Here is a 19858-nt window from a genome sequence, read left to right on the forward strand (position 1 = left end):
TATCTCTCAGGCCTCAGTTAGCTAAGTTCTTTGCTAAAGATAAGTGGAGCTTTCCTTAGGTATTTGCTCTCAATATCTATTACTAAAGAGAGTGCCAGTTTGGTGGTCTGTGCATCAGCAGTACTTCCAGAAAGATTGAGACAGGCTGCCAAGATAGCTCCTGCTGGTGACTTCATCCCCTTTATAACTTACATTTTCTTGCCTCTTGTTCCAATGTTCTAACTATGGGATGTAAGACTGTAGTGACAGATGTTAGCACAATCTCCTTATCACCCCTACTCGGTCCCACAGGCATCTTAGAAATCCTATTTTAGAAATAGCTTTCTGATTTTAATTTATTGATCCAATGTGGAGTTTCTTTACTGCCAAGAACATCTTCCCCCCTTAAATTTTGGATGCTATTCTTTTGTCCTTTGCTGTGAAAGCTTTTTTTTTTTGTCAATATTTCCAGTAGGTTTCTGGGCATAGTATAAAATTTATTGTAGTTTTATTGCAATTACATATATAAGCACAGATTCTCCACTTGGAACTACCTTTTTTTTTTTTTTTTGGTTTTTTGGGCCACACCGTTTGATGCTCAGGGGTTACTCCTGGCTAAGCACTCAGAAATTGCCCCTGGCTTGGGGGGACCATATGGGATGCTGAGGGATCAAACCGAGGTCCTTCCTTTGCTAGCGCTCACAAGGCAGACACCTTACCTCTAGCACCACCTCACTGGCTCTGGCTTGGAACTATTTTACCTAAATTTATAAGAATTAAAAATAATAATAATGTTAAAAATATAGCAGGTTCAGGGCCACATAATTAGTTCAAAAAGCTGAAAACATGCTTTGCGTGTGAAAGTCAGGTGTTTGATCCCTGGCACCAGTGCTGAATATGGCCACAAACTAAACAACAATTTAAAAATAAAACAGAAAAACAGATTCAAAAGAAAAAGCAAAAGACAAAGACACAGTAATGAAACCTTTTTGGAGTCAGATGAGGTAAAATATATGTAGTATATATAAACATACACAATAGATCTTATGCATCGTATATAAATAACATACATTTTATATAAATATCATGTATCATATACAATAATCATTTATAAAACAAGATGCAGAAGAGTAAAATAGGATACTATTCAGAGCATCACATCTCTTTAAAATTATTAAACAATGTAGCTTAATGGTTTGTGCTTGGCCAGTCTGTGACCTGAGGAAGTTATTTGTTCTCTGCTTGCTGGTCTTTTCTCTATTTTGTTTACTGTTTCCAGCCCTTGCTCTGCTGTGTATTGCAGAGGTAGCCTACACAAACCACTTATTAGGCTGCCTTCCTCTGGCTTGCAGCTCTGCTGAAAAAGAAGAGTATAGGAGGAAGAAAGAAGTTAGGGTATTCTTTTTTTTTTCTCTATTTGGAGTCAGATCTCTGGAAATAGTTGAGTTGCACTCAATTCTACCTCTAATAGATTTCCCTAACCTCTGACCTTAGGACCTTCTCCCCAGATCTCCTATATCAGGATATGTAACTTACGGCCACTTGAATCACTTGGCTGCCTCATCACTTGTTTTCTCATCAGCCATTCAAATAAGCACTAACTTATGCCTCAAAGTTTTTTCTCTATTTTTTTCCTCATGTTTCTTGGTGTTTTATTGTCCTTCTTTTTCCTTTCCCTTCCCTTCCCTTTTCCTTTTCTTTTCTCTTCCATTTTTCCCCTACCCTTCCTTTCCTTCACCCTGCACCTATACTCTTGAAGGGGCTAACATATGCAAAGCAAGTTACTGCAGTTGAGCTACACCCTTAGCCTGAAAGCCTGTAATATGTTTCTTCACTTAGAAACTCTATGTGCCTTTTACTTTACTTGTATGAGAGGATTCTATTCTTTCTGATTTATTTAGTGTATAAGAAGAGTAACCAAATTCTATTTTTAGTGAGAGAGAAAATTTTTCAAATAAAAATATATTGTAGGGGCCAGAGTGGTGGCACAAGTGGTAAGGCATCTGCCTTGCCTATGCTAGCCTAGGACTGACGGTGGTTGGATTCCCCCAGCATCCCATATGGTCCCCCAAGCCAGGAGCAATTTCTGAGCACATAGCCAGGAGTAATCCCTGAGCGTCACCGGGTGTGGCCCAAAAACAAACAAAAAGATATTGTCCACATACTCTGCATATAAATTCATTTGATATTGTCATTGTCATTATGTAAAGCTATCCATCAACTTATTTGATCATGTTGGTTGATTGTTACAAGACCCTTCACATACAGCAAATTGAGTTTTCAAAAGCATTAACTAGCTCATGTCCATCTAAGAACAGCAAATCAGAAAGTTGCAGCAATATTGCTTTTCTATTCTCAATTTAATCATGTGTTCATTTGTTTGACTACTTTGCTTCCAAAACAGAATATTTACAAATTAAAAATTCGGTAGACCAGGGCCTGGAGCGGAGCGGTGGCACAAGTCATAAGGCATCTTCCTTGCACACACTAGCCTAGGATGGTCCCCCAAGCTAGGAGCGATTTCTGAGCACATAGCCAGGAGTAATCCCTGAGCATAAAACAAAAATTCAGTGGATCAAACAAAGTGATTAATTGTGATATGGTATATAGTCCACTCTGATTCTTCTAAATTTAATTTCTGCAGTTAAATTAAAAAAATACATTTAGAAAGCTTAAGCTTAAATCATCTTGAGAAATTCTGAGTAAAGTGAAACTGCTTTGATTCTATTTTCCTATCTGCCTTGGCTCACCAATTGTGCTTCTAAAATCACATCTCTTCTCTGAGACTGCCAATTGCATATCCCACTTCATTCTAGATAAAGTCTCTTGGATGATGCAAAAACTTCTAAAACTTATCACATTCAAAATGAAAATTTTTATTTCCTTTAAACTCTTGGATCTTTTTCGCTTTTCTTCACCTAAGTAAATAGCACACTTCATTCATTTTCCTAATCTAGCTAGCTATTCCTGTGAACTTGTTTGTATTCTTTTTTGTTTGTTTTTGTATTCTTGATGACAATACTTAGTCTTTACAGGCCCACTGCCTCCTTCATCTCTTTGTCTATTTTTGGCAAAATAAACTGGCTTGCTTGCACTACACATCTTATGCTAGTATTCTAGTATACCTAGTATGCTCCCTGTTTTCCATTTCTTCTCCAGACATTGTCAAACATCATTAGAAATGTATAACAGTGTTCTGCAGAGATAGTTCAGAGGCAGTGTTTTTGTCTTGCATTTGACCAAACTAGGTTCAATCCCCTTCAGAACCTCACATGGTCCACAACGTCCTGCAGAAGTAGCACAGAAAGAGGAGTAAGCCCTGAGCACTGCTAGTTGGGACTCAAAAAGGAAAGAAAAGAGAGAAAGGAAGGAAGGAAGGAAGGAAGGAAGGAAGGAAGGAAGGAAGGAAGGAAGGAAGGAAGGAAGGAAGGAAGGAGGAAGTAAGAAGGAAAGAAAGAAGAAAGAAAGAAAGAAAGAAAGAAAGAAAGAAAGAAAGAAAGAAAGAAAGAAAGAAAGAAAGAAAGAAAGAAAGAAAGAAAGAAAGAAAGAAAGAAAGAAAGAAAGAAAGAAAGAGGGAGGGAGGGAGGAAGGGAGGAAGGGAGGAAGGAAAGAGAGAGAGAAAGACAGAAAGAAAGAAAGAAAGAAAGAAAGAAAGAAAGAAAGAAAGAAAGAAAGAAAGAAAGAAAGAAAGAAAGAAAGAAAGAAAGAAAGAAAGAAAGAAAGAAAGAAAGAAAGAAAGAAAGAAAGAAAGAAAGAAAGAAAGAAAGAAGAAAGAAAGAAAGAAAGAAAGAAAGAAAGAAAGAAAGAAAGAAAGAAAGAAAGAAAGAAAGAAAGAAAGAAAGAAAGAAAGAAAGGAAGGAAGGAAGAAGGAAGGAAGGAAGAAGGAAGGAAGGAAAGAAAGAAAGAGAAAGAAGAAAGAAAGGAAGAAAGAAGGAAGGAAGGAAGGAAGGAAGGAAGGAAGGAAGAAGGAAGGAAGGAAAGAAAGAAAGAGAAAGAAGAAAGAAAGAAAGAAAGAAAGAAAGAAAGAAAGAAAGAAAGAAAGAAAGAAAGAAAGAAAGAAAGAAAGAAAGAAAGAAAGAAAGAAAGAAAGAAAGAAAGAAAGAAAGAAAGAAAGGAAGAAGGAAGGAAGGAAGGAAGAAGGAAGGAAGGAAAGAAAGAAAGAGAAAGAAGAAAGAAAGAAAGAAAGAAAGAAAGAAAGAAAGAAAGAAAGAAAGAAAGAAAGAAAGAAAGAAAGAAAGAAAGAAAGAAAGAAAGAAAGAAAGAAAGAAAGAAAGAAAGAAAGAAGGAGAAAAGGAAGGAAAAAGGAAGGAAGAGACTTTTATACCAATACCTATCTGGTCAAGTTTTATTACTGCAAATAGATTGATTTAAGAATATATCTTGTGGGGCCCGGAGATAGCACAGCAGCGTTTGCCTTACAAGCGGCTGATCCAGGACCAAAGGTGGTTGGTTAGAGTCTTGGTGTCCCATATGATCCCCCGTGCCTGCCAGGAGCTATTTCTGAGCATATAGCTAGGAGTAACCCCTGAGCACCACCGTGTGTGGCCCAAAAACCAAAAACCAAAAAAAAAAAAAAAAAAAAAAAAAAAAAAGAATATATCTTGTGGGGCCGGCCCCTGAGCATCAAATGGGTGTGGCCCGAAAAACAAAACAAAACAAACAAAACAAAAAAGAATATATCTTGTCTACAACCTATTAATCTCAGATTAATTAAAAAGATTTTATATTAATTTTAAGGATTTTTGTTTTCGTCTTAGGTTATTAAATAATTGACATTGTGATGGATTTGATGAAAAGGAAATGAATTGTAAGAAGCACGATACTGAAATACAGGAAATTGACCCTTTTTTTTAGGTTTTAAGACTTCAAATAGAGAGTCAAAAATTATCTAATACTACTATGATGAAATGCCTATGAGAGTCAAATTTCATCAAACTAGGGAAGTGGTTATTCCATTTTTGTCTTAGGACATTTCCACCACACTAGAGGGGGCTATTGTACTGAGTTTGCTTAATATTCAAAATAATTATATACATATATATGTATATATAGTTTGACTTCTTAAATTTAGGGTCATAAATTATGAATATGTTCTTAAATAGTTCCATATGGAAAAATCTAATTTGTCTTTGAAGAAATCACTGATCTTCATAGTCTAAGAGATTGGATTGCCAATGTCTTCTAACTTCTCTAAAATTTACAAGGTTCAGGAATAGCAACCTCTTAAAAGACGAAACATATTTATTTACTAACCTCCTTTGGGAAGGTTGGTTACTTTCACTGTAATGTCCAAAGTGCCACTGAATTCTATTTCTTAGGCTTATTTTGTGCCTTATTCTTTTAGGGTAGAAAAATAAGCATTATTTTCCTATGTTTGTATTGAATCAGTATCTGGAAAAAAGATGAAGCAAGCTCTAGACTTAGCTGTTAATTCCTACTTGAAATTCAACAATCCTATGTGCTCATGGAATTACTGTTGACAATTGTGTTTCTACTTAGAAGAAAGAGGGAAGGAGAAAATTTTAGAGAATGAGAAAATGATAAACTTATTACATAGCACTTTAAGAACATTTTCCCTTTTAATCTTACTTTTAAATAAAACTGAATGCTTTAATTGCCTATAAGGCAGTTACCTATTTATTTATAAAGCAGCAGAGCTTTCATATAAAATTCCGCAAGATGCTAGGAAAGGAGGATGGTGATATTTTGTATGTCTGGACAGTGCTAAGCAGAATTCAAAGACTGGGAGTAATTGACAGGTTCATCTCATGCTCAGAGCAATGAAATGGTCAGTCCAAGGTCATGCAGTTAGGACTTCAATTTAGGACTCTTTGGTTTGAATCTCTTGACTTGTCAGCCTTTCCATTATATAGGCCATGTAGCTATTTATCATTCTTAGCAAGACATGCTACCAAATATTGATTTTGTCACTATTGTGCAAATAAACTAAGAGACAAAAAAGTTTTTAAGTGCATGGTTGGTGGAAGTTAAATGAAGCACAATTGGAAATAGAACTCAGAAACCTTGCCCCCTTGTTCTGATTCTAACCACTGAAAGGCTATCCTTTCCAGATGAAGCAAATGGCATCTAGGTCATGAAAAGCAAGGTTATTTTCTACAAGTTTTTTTTTTGTTTTGTTTTGTTTTGCTTTAGTTTTTTTTTTTTTATTCAATTATAAGTCTCACTTAAGAATAAAGGAGATAGCTCAGTGGACTGCTGCATATGCTTTGCATGCAGCAAAATAGGGCAATTTTAGATATAGAGAGGAGTTCTATTCATTAGGGATGGAAACTCCAAAATTTTTTGTTACAGGGAACCTTTCACCCTGAACATTTGCCATAGTGGCTTAGGCTTCAATTGCTGGAACATTAGTCAATAACCCTTGAACCTTGGGTCCCATATTGGAACAGACACTGTTTTTTGCCCCTACACCAGGAATTGACCTTCTACCAGGACAGGCCCTAGAACTGCCTTAGCTTCCATCCTTAGCTTCTCGGAGTTGACCCGGAAGTATCAGGAGCAATTCTGAACACTGAACGTGACCTAGTGTTCCCCAGCACTGTCAGGAGTGTCCTTAAAACAAACAAAAAAATGCAAAATATTTTCCAAAGCAATGAAAAAATATTCTCTGTTAAAAGTGATATAAGTGGTATGGTTCATTCCCCATCTTTCCCCACTGTGGGTTACCTCCATGGGGTCTGTAACATTTCTCTTTCCTCTCCCCTTAGGACTACTCTACGTAGGCTTTAGTGCCTGCATGTTTGGTCTTTACAGCTTTATGCCCATTGTCATAAAGAAAACCAGTGCAACTTCAGTCAACCTCTCCCTGCTCACAGCAGATTTATACAGCCTGTTTTGTGGACTGTTTCTCTTCCACTATAAGGTAAGTTGAGTGACTATGACTCCATACTTGGTTGGAACCTACAAATACAGTGAAGTATGTTTTACAGTGAGGCCTTGATTTTATGTATGGAAGTAGGAATGAAACTCTGCTGCTAACCACATAATTGGGGTATTCACAACTATTCCCCTTTAAGGGAGAGGGGTTTATTGTCCTGCAATGCAACATTTTTTTTGGGAAAAGAAAAGACTGAGCAGGAAAAAGGAAGGATTTTCAACTAACGGGACATTTTTTTTTATATCATTCAGCCCAGAAGCTACTCTTTTTCTAGCATAAAGCTGTAAAGGTTATACAATTTCCAGATTATATTTGCAAAGCCAATTCTACCAGAGACCCTGGCAAGTATGTTCTCATTGGAGAAAAGCATAATTTCTACAGTGGCAGCTTTGTATATATATTTTATAGCAAATACAAAGGGGGTAAGCTAATGCATTAGAAATGGTTTCTTTAGGAAATGAATGGGCTTTTGATAAAGGAATGCAAAGGCATATGGTGAAGTATTTACAGTGAATACATCAGCCCTGAAGGAAAGAGAAAACTATGCAATTGAAGACTCAAGCTTTCCCATAGCAAGATTCTGCCCACATCCTAGCCCTAGGCAAGCATCACTAATTGGTTATGAACACTGGAGTTAAAATGCTGTTTTCTAAACAATATACTCACTGCAGCCATTAACTATTGAACAGAATTGGTTTATGATAAGAAACTCTCAAGATATTCCTTTACTAGTCCTATAAAATTAGGCTCCAAGAGGACAATGATCAGAATTAAAAGGGACAAGTTAGGATTATCCAAACAGATAGGATCAAACTGCTGGGGTAAAATTAAAAAAAAAAAAAGAAGAAGAAAGCAACATTAACTCTGGCTACTCCCAGCCTCTTGCCTTTTCACCAGTTTCTCACCTTTGGTACTACAGTTAATATTACAGCAAGCAGATGTTCTCAACTAATAGGGCATCTGGTTGAATTTAGGAACTTATCTAAAAGATAAAGTGGATTTAAAGGTTAAAGAGAAATATTTTATTACATTAAATTCTTATAATGCCCACTTTGAAGGTTTAATAAATAATTTTGTTTATTTTCTTAAAGTATTTTAAGAAATTAAATACAGAGAAAGGCGGATCCTTTGTCTGTGAAGGCAGGCAGGAGGGGTCTGCCCCTGCTCTGAGATTACCAACTGGGAGAGACTGAGGGGACCTGTCGCCTTTGCGTTTTTCTACACTCTTCTGTCTCCTGAACCTCTTCTGAAAGGCCAAGAAGGGCCTAGCAAAAACTGTCTTCTAGAGGCTCCAGAAGAGCATGGCCACTCCACTTCTCTTCGCAGCTGTACTCTCTTTCTAACTAATGAACCCCACCATAACACACAGAAAAAAAAAAATCACACTACAATGGGGAAACCTTGCAGGCAAACACCATGCACAGAAAATGAAGATGATAGCTCTGATAACCCAAAAAATACCAACTATCTCATTAATTTTTCAGTAAGGAGTTTAGAATAGAAATACGGAGGATCTTCATGGAAATCAAAGAAAACATAGCTCTAGCTGAACAGAACACAAAGATAGAAATCAGAAAACTTCAAACTGAAATAACATCTGAAAAACAAGGTAGCTGAATTAAAAATCTCAGTGGTAAGCCTTTCCAACAGGGTAACAGCAGCCGAGGACAGAATCAATGAACTGGAAGATGAAATGCAGAACAACTAAATACAGCAGAAAAGATTGGGAAAGAACCTTAAGGCAAATGATCATACAATGGAAAAAGTACTCAAAGAATGTGAACAGATGAAAATAGAAGTCTTTGATAAACTCAACAGAAACTACATTAGAATTATTGGAGTCCCAGAGGCCCAGGAAGGGGATTCCCAGGAAGAATAAACAGTCAAAGACATCATCACAGAGAAACTCCCAGACCTAAAGACTGCATGCAATTAAATCCTGCATGACCAAAGAGTACCAGCTAAAAGAGACCCAAAGAAAAACACCCTAAGACACTTCCTAGTCACAGTGATGAATCCTACAGATAGAGATAGAATACTGAATGCAGCAAGATCAAAAAGGGAAATTACATTCAAAGGAGCATCCTTAAGATTTACAGCAGACATATCACAAGAAACTCTCAAGGCCAGAAGACAGTGGTGGGATATCGTGACAAGACTGAATCAAATGGATGCTTCACCTAGAATACTGCACCTAGCCCAACTCATGTTCAGGTTTGAATGAAGTATTCATAGCTTCATGGATAAGCTATAACTCAGAAACTTTACAGATGCAAAAGCAGCCTTAAAGGAAAACCTGAAAGACTACTTTAAAGACTACTTTAAGATAAGACAGACCAACAGACACACCAAACCTATATACAAAGATGACATTAAATCCCATGACAATCATCTTCCTCAATGTCAATGGACTAAATGTACCAATTAAGAGACACCGAGTGGCGAAATGGATCAAAAAGATGAACCCAACCTTCTGCTGCCTTCAAGAAACGCATTTGAATAGTCAGAACAAACATAGACTCAAAATCAAAGGCTGGAGGAAAATCATCCAAGCAAACAATACTCCTAAAAAAGCTGGGGTGGCCATATTAATATCAAACTTTAGACTCAGAAAAGCTGTAAGGGACAAAGATGGACACTTCGTACTAATCAAGAGATATGTTAAACAGGAAGAAATCGCACTAAGTGTATACTCACCCAATGATAGACCAGCAAAATATCTAATACAATTATTGACAAATTTAAAAGAGGATATCAATAATAATACAATAAGTGTGGGAGACCTCAACACGGCATTGTCAACACTTGATAGGTCAACCAGACTTAAACCCAACAAAAATATACTAGTCCTGAAAAGAGAAATGGAAGAAAGAGGCCTAGTAGATATATATAGGACACTCCATCCCCTGAAACCTAGATATACATTCTTCTCCAATATATATGGGTCATTCTCCAGGATAGACCACATGCTGGCACAAAAAACATATCTCCATAAAATCAAGAGGATAGAAATTTTGCAGGCTATCTTCACTGACCACAAGGCTCTGAAATTAGTTGTGAACTACAAAGGGACACAGAAGAAAAACTTTAACAACTGGAAATTAAAAAAAAAAACATTTTAAATACTTTTTTGTTAATATGAAAATAAGTCACAGCAGTGATCAAATAGTCTTAAATGAAAGTTCTATTAAGTGATGGTGAAAGTGTGTTAACCTAATTGCTTGTACTATGTGGTATGTCTGTGCAATAAAGTAACACTGCAATGTCAAAACAATCATAAAAAATAAAAAGAAATTAAATACATATTTTATTATCTGATAGATGCATTTCCATAGGCAGCAATTCATTCATTGATTCCTATTGCCTTTTCTGAAATTAAACTTTCAAGGTAGCTGCTGATTCCCATGCAGCTTTTAAGAAATAATGTAGAAATATTCCATTTGCTGTTATACAAGTTTCCTTACTATTAAGCTTACAAATCTGTTTTTTAACATGCAAAACTTCACATCAGTGCTATCGATATTCAGAGTAGTTACAGCCCAGTGGTTGCACATATTGCCTTTTATAGACACCTCTTAGCCTTTTACTTTCTGAAAATAACTAATTTTTCCCATTTGTCAGCATGTGCCACTTTAAAAATAATATATTATATAATATATGACCCTTCTGATTGACTTTTTTTCACTCAGCTTAATTCTCTGGAAATTCATCCTGGTTGTTCTGGATATTTCTTAGCTCATTTTTCATTGCTTAACAACATTCCATGGAATGGATGAGCCATAGTTATTTAACCATTCACATAGAGAAGGGCATTTGGAATGTTTCTATTTCTGGTATTTATAAATAAAGCTCCTATAAACACTCTGTTCAGGTTATGTCAACGGAGTAATCATTACTCTGAGATAAATACCTAAAAGTACATTAGCTGGCTCATATCTTGGCATGTTTAGTCTTGGCATGTTTAGTTTTATAAGAAACCTATACTGTTTTTCAGAATAGCTATATTTTTTATAACAGAGAAATACATAGGAGTAATGCTGGTAGAGGTTCCCCAGGTGACTTAAATGAAGTGAGAAGGAGAGAGCTGGAAGCCTGGAGAAGAAAATCTACTGCTTTCTCTTATTTATCTCTGCCACTTTGAGAATGGCTGGGGAGATCTAGAACTGATAAGAGTCTGATATGAATCTTGCTCTTTTCAGGAAAGAAAGTTAGTCCTAAACCTTTCCCATGTCTTTTGGATCACTGCCTTTCCCTCCCAGAAAAGAATTTAAAGAGGAAACAAGTAGTGAAATAAAAGCAAGCTTTATTTAGAGAATCTGAGGAAGAAAAAAAGAAATAGAGGGATGGGACAGTGTAACATTCTCCTGTGAGAACGCAAGGTTCTCTAGAATGGAGAGAAAGAGCCCCAGTTTACTTTCCAGCATAAAAGTATGAATGTTCACATTTTAAAAAGGGAGATGTGTAGAGGCCAGAGAGATAGCACAAGAATAAAATTTTTTCTTTCAAGTGGCAGGCCGGGGTTTGATTCTCGGCATTCCATCTGGCTCCCTGAGCCCCCCAGGAGTGATTGCTGAGCACAGAGCCAGGAGTAACCCCTGAGCACCACTGGGCATGGTCCAAAAAAAAAAAAAAAAAAGGAAGGGAAATGTAGGCATTGCATGCATGTCCGTCCTTTGTTCAAATTAGTTTATGCCGTATTTCTTTCTGCCTAACATGGTGCTTTCTACCTAGGTAAGTGTTCATTATTAAAGTGATTGCTGAGTGGAATAGCAGGAAGCAGTTAATGGACTTCTTTGACATTCCTTTCCTGGCCATAGTTCCTGCTAGAACTTTCCTGGGAGTGAGGTCCAGCCTTCTCTGGGTCTGTGTCGGAGGCAGTTAATGTCTTTTCAGCTTTAATTCCTGTATCTCCAAGGTGTATCTTGATGATAATACTTAGCAGTTTAAGGCTAGTGACAAATCTCATCTCCTGGTTTTATTCTGTCTCAGGAACTCATTGCTATGGGAGTGGGGGTGGGGTCCCAGTCTACTTGTATGCCTTCTTCAGAAGAAATTTAGAAACTACAGATAAATATTATTATACATTGGTGCTGTTTTATTTACTTACATTTACATAGTTTATGTTATAGTTCATATTAAAATGTTGACTTCACGCTATTATTTTGTTATATGCTCATTAGAACTTAGTAGGTAAATACCTTCTTATTACTTAATATATACATACAATGCGAGTATGAGTGAGTGAGTCTCACTCTAGCCAATGTATTCCAACCATCTAGTGAAAATATAGGACATATTCAAGCTCTATTTCTTTCACAGGGATTCTGACACTAATTGATTGAGAGTAGGAACTTTAGTAATTCTTTAGGGGGATGCAGATAGCTCAAGGGTTAAGGCATTTGTCTTGTCTTGTATGAGACTGATCCCAGTTTTATTCCCAGCACTGCATATGGTTCCAAAACATCACCTGGGCACAGAGCCAAGATGAGTCTCTAAGCTATTTCTCACAGCCAGGTGTGGCCCAACCCCTGCCTCTGCTAAACCATCAAAAAATGTCTCCACACATTGTTAATTACTGAGTCATAACAATTCCTAATTATTGCATTTAGGCAGTTTTTCTTATTAGATAAAGCAATAATTTTGGTAATTAGTATACACTAAATATTTACTCACATTGAATAATCATTTTATATATTATAATTAATATATTCAGCTATAATATAATTAACATATATTATAATCATATTATAAAATATGTAATATATTCTGTACTAGTGCTATATATTATAATATATAATTTTATATAGTTACATTAACAATTATTTGAAGGTGTAGTATGAGAATTTAAGCTTATAACCTTCAACCATGGATGCACACTGGAGTCACCTGAAGAGTATCTCCAGAAATGCTGGTTCTGACTTAGTGGTCTGTTGCTACTGCATTACATTTTAAAGTCTCCATAGATTATCCTTGTATATGCAGCCAAGATATAATTGGTTCAGACTTCACATTACATAGCTGCAAGTTGGCAGAACTAGGACCAAGAAATGTGAACATTATAAGAGTATAGCTAAATACCAAGAAATCTTAATAACCATTGGTTATCTAAAAGCAGACTACACTTAGAAGTTTCTATCACTGAAAGAAGCTGGGAAAAGTTTGAGATGAGTAATATGGAGGAGCAGCATACTTCAGAACCACTAAGTGACTAGTGGCTTATCATAGGTCCTCTGATTTGAATGGTCAGCTATTAGACTTTATTATTTCACTTAATTATTATATCTTCACTAAACCACATGTGATTCTATTTGTAAGTTAAAAAGCAAACTTTTGTTTGTGTGTATTTGTGTATGTATGTTGCTTACATGTGTTGTCTGGTCAGAACTGAATGATTAAATTAAATGCCTGCCCATGACTGATTACTTACTGTCTGTCATTTTCCACTCTAGGATAAAGTCCATTTTCTTTCTCACTTATTAGCTTATATTCTGAATTTGTTCTGTGTCTTGTACATATCCCCATGAGACTGGATAAGAAAACCCTACATTTGAGGGAAGCATATGACCTAATTCTGAGTTAAACTATCTGGAAGGCTTAGGGAATTCTCTTGCAAATTCTAATTTTTAAGGCTTGAAAAGTGGTAATATATTTATGCCTTTAACTTAAAATGAATTCAGGATAGTACATCTATAGCAATTTATATAGCAGGAATTTATATCTAGTGTTACATTTCTCTGCAGGTGATTTAAATATTGGCATGACTACAGTTTCATTTCCTTGTGCCATCAATGCTGGGAGGCCAGAATGGGCTATTATGTGAGTGATGTAGATTGGTTCAGAATGCTTTTGTAGAAAAGCATATATATATATATATATTTAAGCAATTTCTGAACCACATGATTATGGGCATTTAGGGAATCAGTTATGATCCAAGAGAAAAGGCCGATCATATAGGCTGAGTTGCTTACTACATTGCAGGTCTCTGAAAATTGTAATAGTAAGTAATTTAAAGTAACAAGTTCCACTTGTTGAGCGGACTTGTAATTTGTAGACACTGAAGGGCCAGTGATGCCACTTATTCCTTACGATGACCCGTCAATGTAAAACATGGGTGTCTGGTGTAGGAGAGGAACAGATAATTGAAGAAATTAAAAAATGTGTCCTTCTGGAAAATCTGATAGGGCTCATTAAAGAGGCTGAATGAAATGTAGTATGTATTTTACTTTCTATTTTGGAATTGGCAGGACTATTATATCAGGATCAAAACCCAAAAAGCAACTCCCAGCCTTGCTTTGATGATAAAGCATTGATCAGTTCTAAATAGGGCACAAATGTGCAAGATTTCTTGTTTTGTAAATCAACCCACTCCAATGGCCCAAACAGCTGAGTAACAACACCCATAGGAGAATGAGAAGTTGAAAAAATTAAATTCACACCTACTTTAGGTGTGAACCTAGAAATATATGACTTTTGAAACTGGTCCATGAAAATTTCTGGCACTATTTATGTCTAGATAACCCTTTAGTATGCTTTATATGTCGCTGAGTTTAGAGATTGGAAACCTAAGGGAAGAACCAATTCAATTTATGTCACCTAAGAGTTTTTGTAAATCAGTAAAAATCCTTAGATCTTTTGGGGATGCATTGAAGTGCACTTCAATATGAAACCCAAGCATTGAAATGAGAGAAAAACCTGAACTTTTTCTGTAATATTGTTAAACCAGCAACCTGCAGGCAAACAAACAAACATTGTAATTCTCTGTCAGTAGAGAAAACAAGCAAGATATCATACATATAATGTTTAATATAAAGATGGTGAAATTTTTCACAAGTAGAGCATAGAACTGCATCAACAAAATATTGACACAAGGTGGGTGAATTTGTATTGGGGTCTATTGTTGAGAAAAGGAACTAAAAATGCAAAGCATTTTCTATCTTCTGGGTGAATGGAAATATTACAAAAACAGTCTTTTAAGTCAATTACTATTAAAGACTAGTCTTTTGGAAAGGCTACTTGTAAAGGTAAGCCATTCTATAATTTCCCTTTAGGAACCATGGGTGAATTGACAGCTCTTAAATCAGAAAAAAGTCTCCAGATACCTGATCTATAGTGTATAACAAATATAGGGGAATTCATTCACAAAATAAAGTTTCAATGCCCCAGTCTTATCTGCTCATCAATTAAGTTTTCAGTGTCTTTAATTTTGTGGTGTTCATGGAACACTAGGGAATCCAGGTTGGAACATTCTATTTTCATTCGATTGTAATGGGTGCCAGGTGCTATCACCCAGTGGCCCCAATTAAAAAGGTGAAACTTCTGATCTGGTAATTTGGAGGGGGTTTTATGAGAAGAAATATCTGAGCCAGTGATTTGAGAGGGCTTTGGATGAGAGATGTGGTACTCCATCCCACTGTTTATGCAAGTCAAGCCCTCAAAGGTTCAAGGAAATTGGAGTCACATATGGCAAAAAAAAAAAAGTCTGCTTTCTGACTTCAGGTCCTATGCACCTTAAAATTTTTGAACTCTGACAAATGCTAAAAGCAAAACACCACCTATTTCCTCTAGGCTTTAAGGTATATCTTACAAGGCCCAATTTTGGGGCTAATGTTTTAAAGCAATCACAGAAACTTCAGTAGCAGAATCAAACATTTCTTCTAATTTTCTGTCCTGAATTTCAAGGATTAACATTGGATATTCTTCTTTCATCTTAGAAATATAGCCTATTAAGAAATTAGCAGTAGTTTCAAAAACCACTTCACTGATGTCTTCTGACTTTTCCAGGTATAACATAAGTAAGTAATAATATTTGAGCTGTTTCACCTTTTTAAAAGTCCAAACTAGGCACAAATAAGAACTATTATTACTTCAATGTAGTCAGAATTTATAATTCCCAGATAAAGAGAAATGCCTTGGATAGTCAAACTGCTTCTCCCCATTATCAAGAGCGCAGTTCTTGAAGGAATTGGCCTTTTTATGCCAGATCTTATCTTCTAATGGCACTGACCTGGTTCTTCAGGGCAGGGAGTATTGAGGGCAACCTTCTTGAATTGGCAGGCTTTAATGAGTTTATGCTATGGAGTTCACTTGGGCTGGGCTGGGCAGCTGAATTGTTGACGAAAATTCCCTGATTTTATGGGTCCTGGGAAAGGCTCCTAACCCAGCTTCTTAAGATTAGATGATTAAGTCTTGGCCTTGAGGTGGCGAGTCTGGGGCCCATAGCAGAAAAAGATACAGCATCCTGCAGTCTCTACACAAATGTTCCACTTTGCCACAGTTAAAACATTTGACCTGACTGAACTCCTGGGGCTGGGTTTGGATCTCTTTCCCAGTTAGTCAAGACACAATCTCTACCCCATGGAATCCTTTGCTATATCTTGGTCCCCTTGGGTGGAGTACACCACATCCTCTAACAGGATAATTGTATCTGTTATGGTTTCCCAGAATTTGTATATGTATGGCATAGGTTCATAAAGGGGTAGTAGAATTGCTTGTTCCAATATTTCTACAAACATGAAGAAATCCCATGACATCTTCTTTCTACCTAATGGATGTAATATAGCCTAACCTTTTCATTTTCAAAAGATAATGTTTTTTCAAAACCTTTAATCTGCCTCTGGACAGCATTTGTCAGTTTGCCCAGAAGTCTACATATGTCTCTGAAATGGCCTGAAAGAGTTTGTAAAGTTGCCCTTGAATTCAGTATCTGCATAAATTTTTTCACAATTTTTCAACACAGCTCTCTGATGAGTTTCAAAACAGCACTGGGTAATTTTTCCTACTTGTTTGTATAGGAGAAAGCTCATTTTTCAATTAATAGATCAGAAGACTGATTACTCCTGCAACCATTCTTCCAGAATGATCTATTAAGCTTAGTTTTAGCTCCTTCATCAAACCACATTTTTCACTATAAAAGTTGGGAAGCACTCAGGGAGGTCTTAGCAACAGTATTAAAGACCTAGTGGATCCAGCACCCAAAAGAATTCAACACAAAATGGAGAAAGTGGACCATACTTTAAGCATGCTTTCTCAAATCAAGCAAGATATTCCATATTTAAAGCCACATGGTCTGGAGTTTGTTTCCTCATGGGAGGGAGCTGGTTCTGGGTCTGTATTAGTACCAAACTCTCTAAGGATTCACAATGGTAATGGGGTAGGGCTTGTCTCACACTCTCTGGGGAGATGCCATGGGTACAGAACCACTTTCTTACTCAGCATCAGATTGGACTGTCACTATCTTATTTTCAATATTTGTTTTATTTATTAAACATTGTCAGTGGCTAGCGGCTCCTCTGGCCTAGGAGAGGTGGAATTGGTACATTACCAGCTTCAGGACTTTTGGCTTGAGCATGTGTTACTACTGGGAAAGCACTTTTGTTTTCTGAATTTGAAAACTTTTCAGAAACAGTAGAGGACTCTTCAGAAACAGTTGGGGTGGTTTTAGAAAACTTGGCCCGAGTTTCTCACATTTCATGATACATAAACTATTATATCAATAAGAATCACTACCAGAGTAAATATAAATTACTACTTCAGTGTTTTTATCTTGACTGTTGGAATAAAGAGAGTAGCATTATATATGAGGAGAGGCCACTGTCCTTAGACCCAAAGCCAAGCATTGTCATAACTTTGAACCAAACAGTAGCTAAATTAAAATTTTACTGCAGAATAATCCACTTGAGCAACCATAAGACCATCCAGGAAACATCTCACCAGTAGTCGATTGAGTCCCTATTCCAGGCACTAAGTCAAGCATAAGCCAGATGCCCCAATTCCAGGGCATTGGGAGATGCAGGTCTGGAAGTAAAACACTGACACAGAATAATCCACAAACGTGGGTAAGGAAATGAAAGCAGTTCAGAAACTTCCACTGCAAGATTTTTGCTTCTAGTACTTAGGTCAGCAAGTAGAGAGCTCAGTTATGGAAAGCTAAAACTGCAAGCAGCTTTTCCCTGAGACTCGGGGGTTTTATTGAGAAGCCAAAGACCACATCCTGCAGTGCAGAATAGGAAAGGTAAGGAACCAATCTAAAGGGAGCTTCAATGCAAATGTGTTTCCATCCAATGAGTGATAAGCACCAGCAGATAAAAATCCTGAATATAATGAGGACTGGTTATTCCAACAATGAAGGTTTTGAAGGAATTAGATTATTTCTAAAGGAAGACCAAGAGTGAAGCATTCATTTCTTGATCAATATTTGATTTGGAATTTAAAATCCATTTTTTATTTCACTTTAACGGACTTCTTGTTTAATTTTTAACAAGAAAATATTGTTTTAAGAATCTATAAAAACTATCTGGATAATTTTTTAGTTTTTGCTTTTGCTTTTTTGGGGGGGCGTGGTCACACCTGGTGGCACTCAGGGTTTACTCCTGGCTTTGCACTCAGAAATCACTCCTGGCAGGCTCAGGGTAATATATGGGATACCGAGAATTGAACCCAGGTTTGTCCTGGGTTGGCTGCTTGCAAGGCAAATGTCCTACCACGTTGCTACCTCTCGGCCCTATCTGGATAATTTTTAACAAATTCTGATAGTGTGTTTTCTCATTCCTTGTTTGAAAAAGAAAAACCGGAATTTTGTGCCAAAAAATACAAAGAAAAAGGACTTCAATTTCCAACATTATTCCTTGATTCCTTACTAGCTTACAATGAAACTTTTAGGTGATAAGCTTAAACAGCTAATGGCTGTTAAATTTAAATAGGTGTGTTCATCAATGCCATGTATCTCACTTTTCTTGTTTCTTTGTCTCTGTTTGCTTTTCCACATGGACATTCTCTTGAACACATTCATTCTCTCTTCCTCTCCTCTCATATTATTCTAAGTAATTTTAAATAAAGACTATTTGCTATACTTAATGATGATAATGACGATACAAATAAAATCTTTCATTGTATGCTATCATTAACTATACATTCTTAAAAAAAATTGCAGCCAAGTTGAATAGTGCAGGTTATTTCATCTTGCACAGACTTAACATAAACATTTGTCTAATTGTATGATTACTGATACACTCAGAGTTACAGTCTTGTCATAGAATTGTTTTAATAAAGTTGGGGAATTTAGAGGGAACAGTTTTTTTCTTTCCTTTTTATTTTTGGTGTTAGGATTATACACAGTGATACTCAGGAGTGGGGTCTCTCCTGGCTCTGTGCTCAGAGACTCACTCCTGACACTATGTGGGATGCTGGGAATCAAACCCAGGTTGGCCATGTGACAAGACAAGAGCCCTACCCATTGTACTATTTCTCCAGCTCCTCCTGGTCCTCATCCTTGTTCTTGTTCTCTTCCTCCTTCTTCTTCTCCTCCTCCTTATCTTCTTCTTCCTGTTCTCCTCTTGCTCCTCCTCTTTCTTCTTATTCTCCTCCTCTTATTCCTCCACCTCCTCTTCCTTTTCATTAACATGAATTTAAGTTGTTAAGCCATATATCCCTCACTCCTACCCAGGAGCAAGTGCTTTTAATGTTCTTTTTTAAAATAAATACACATACTGAAGTATCATGTAATGTTAATCACTGTGGAAGCAATCCTCCTCCATAAGTCCACACATCCCTTTGCATTGATAGAACCTCTCATTTTTTTCCTTTATATTTTACTATGAGCCCATATAATCTTCAAAATAAAGAAAGACACCTTCTTTTCTCCAAGTTAACTTTCTTTTGTTTGTTTTTGTTTTGGGGGCAACACTCAGCAATGTTCAGGGGTTGCTCCTGGCTCTGTGCTCAGAAATCATTCCTGGCAAGCTCAGGGGACCATATGAGATGCCAGTGATAGAACTCAAGTTATCTGCATGCAAGACAAACCCCTTACCCATTGCGCTACCACTTGGGCCCCACCTCTAATTTAACTTTTATTGTTAAATTACCAGTGCTGGATGTTCCTTCTTTCTGACCTTGGGTTTGACTTTTTTTTTTACCATGGCTATCACCAAGTCATTAACATTAGTAGTAGGAAGTCTTGTCTCTTGATCTCTTTCACAAAGATGA

General features: G+C 36.6%; 1 protein-coding gene across 1 annotated transcript in view; it reads left to right on the forward strand.

Annotated features, from left to right (window-relative positions):
* The window catches only part of SLC35F1 (solute carrier family 35 member F1), a 491181-nt gene that overhangs the window by 444011 nt on the left and 27312 nt on the right, over positions 1-19858 (forward strand). Inside the window, exon 7 of the mRNA XM_049771361.1 lies at positions 6708-6862. Coding sequence (XP_049627318.1) covers positions 6708-6862 — 155 coding nt within the window. The remainder of the gene's footprint in view (positions 1-6707; positions 6863-19858) is intronic.

Source organism: Suncus etruscus, chromosome 4, assembly GCF_024139225.1.
Source record: "Suncus etruscus isolate mSunEtr1 chromosome 4, mSunEtr1.pri.cur, whole genome shotgun sequence".
Lineage (NCBI taxonomy): Eukaryota > Metazoa > Chordata > Mammalia > Eulipotyphla > Soricidae > Suncus > Suncus etruscus.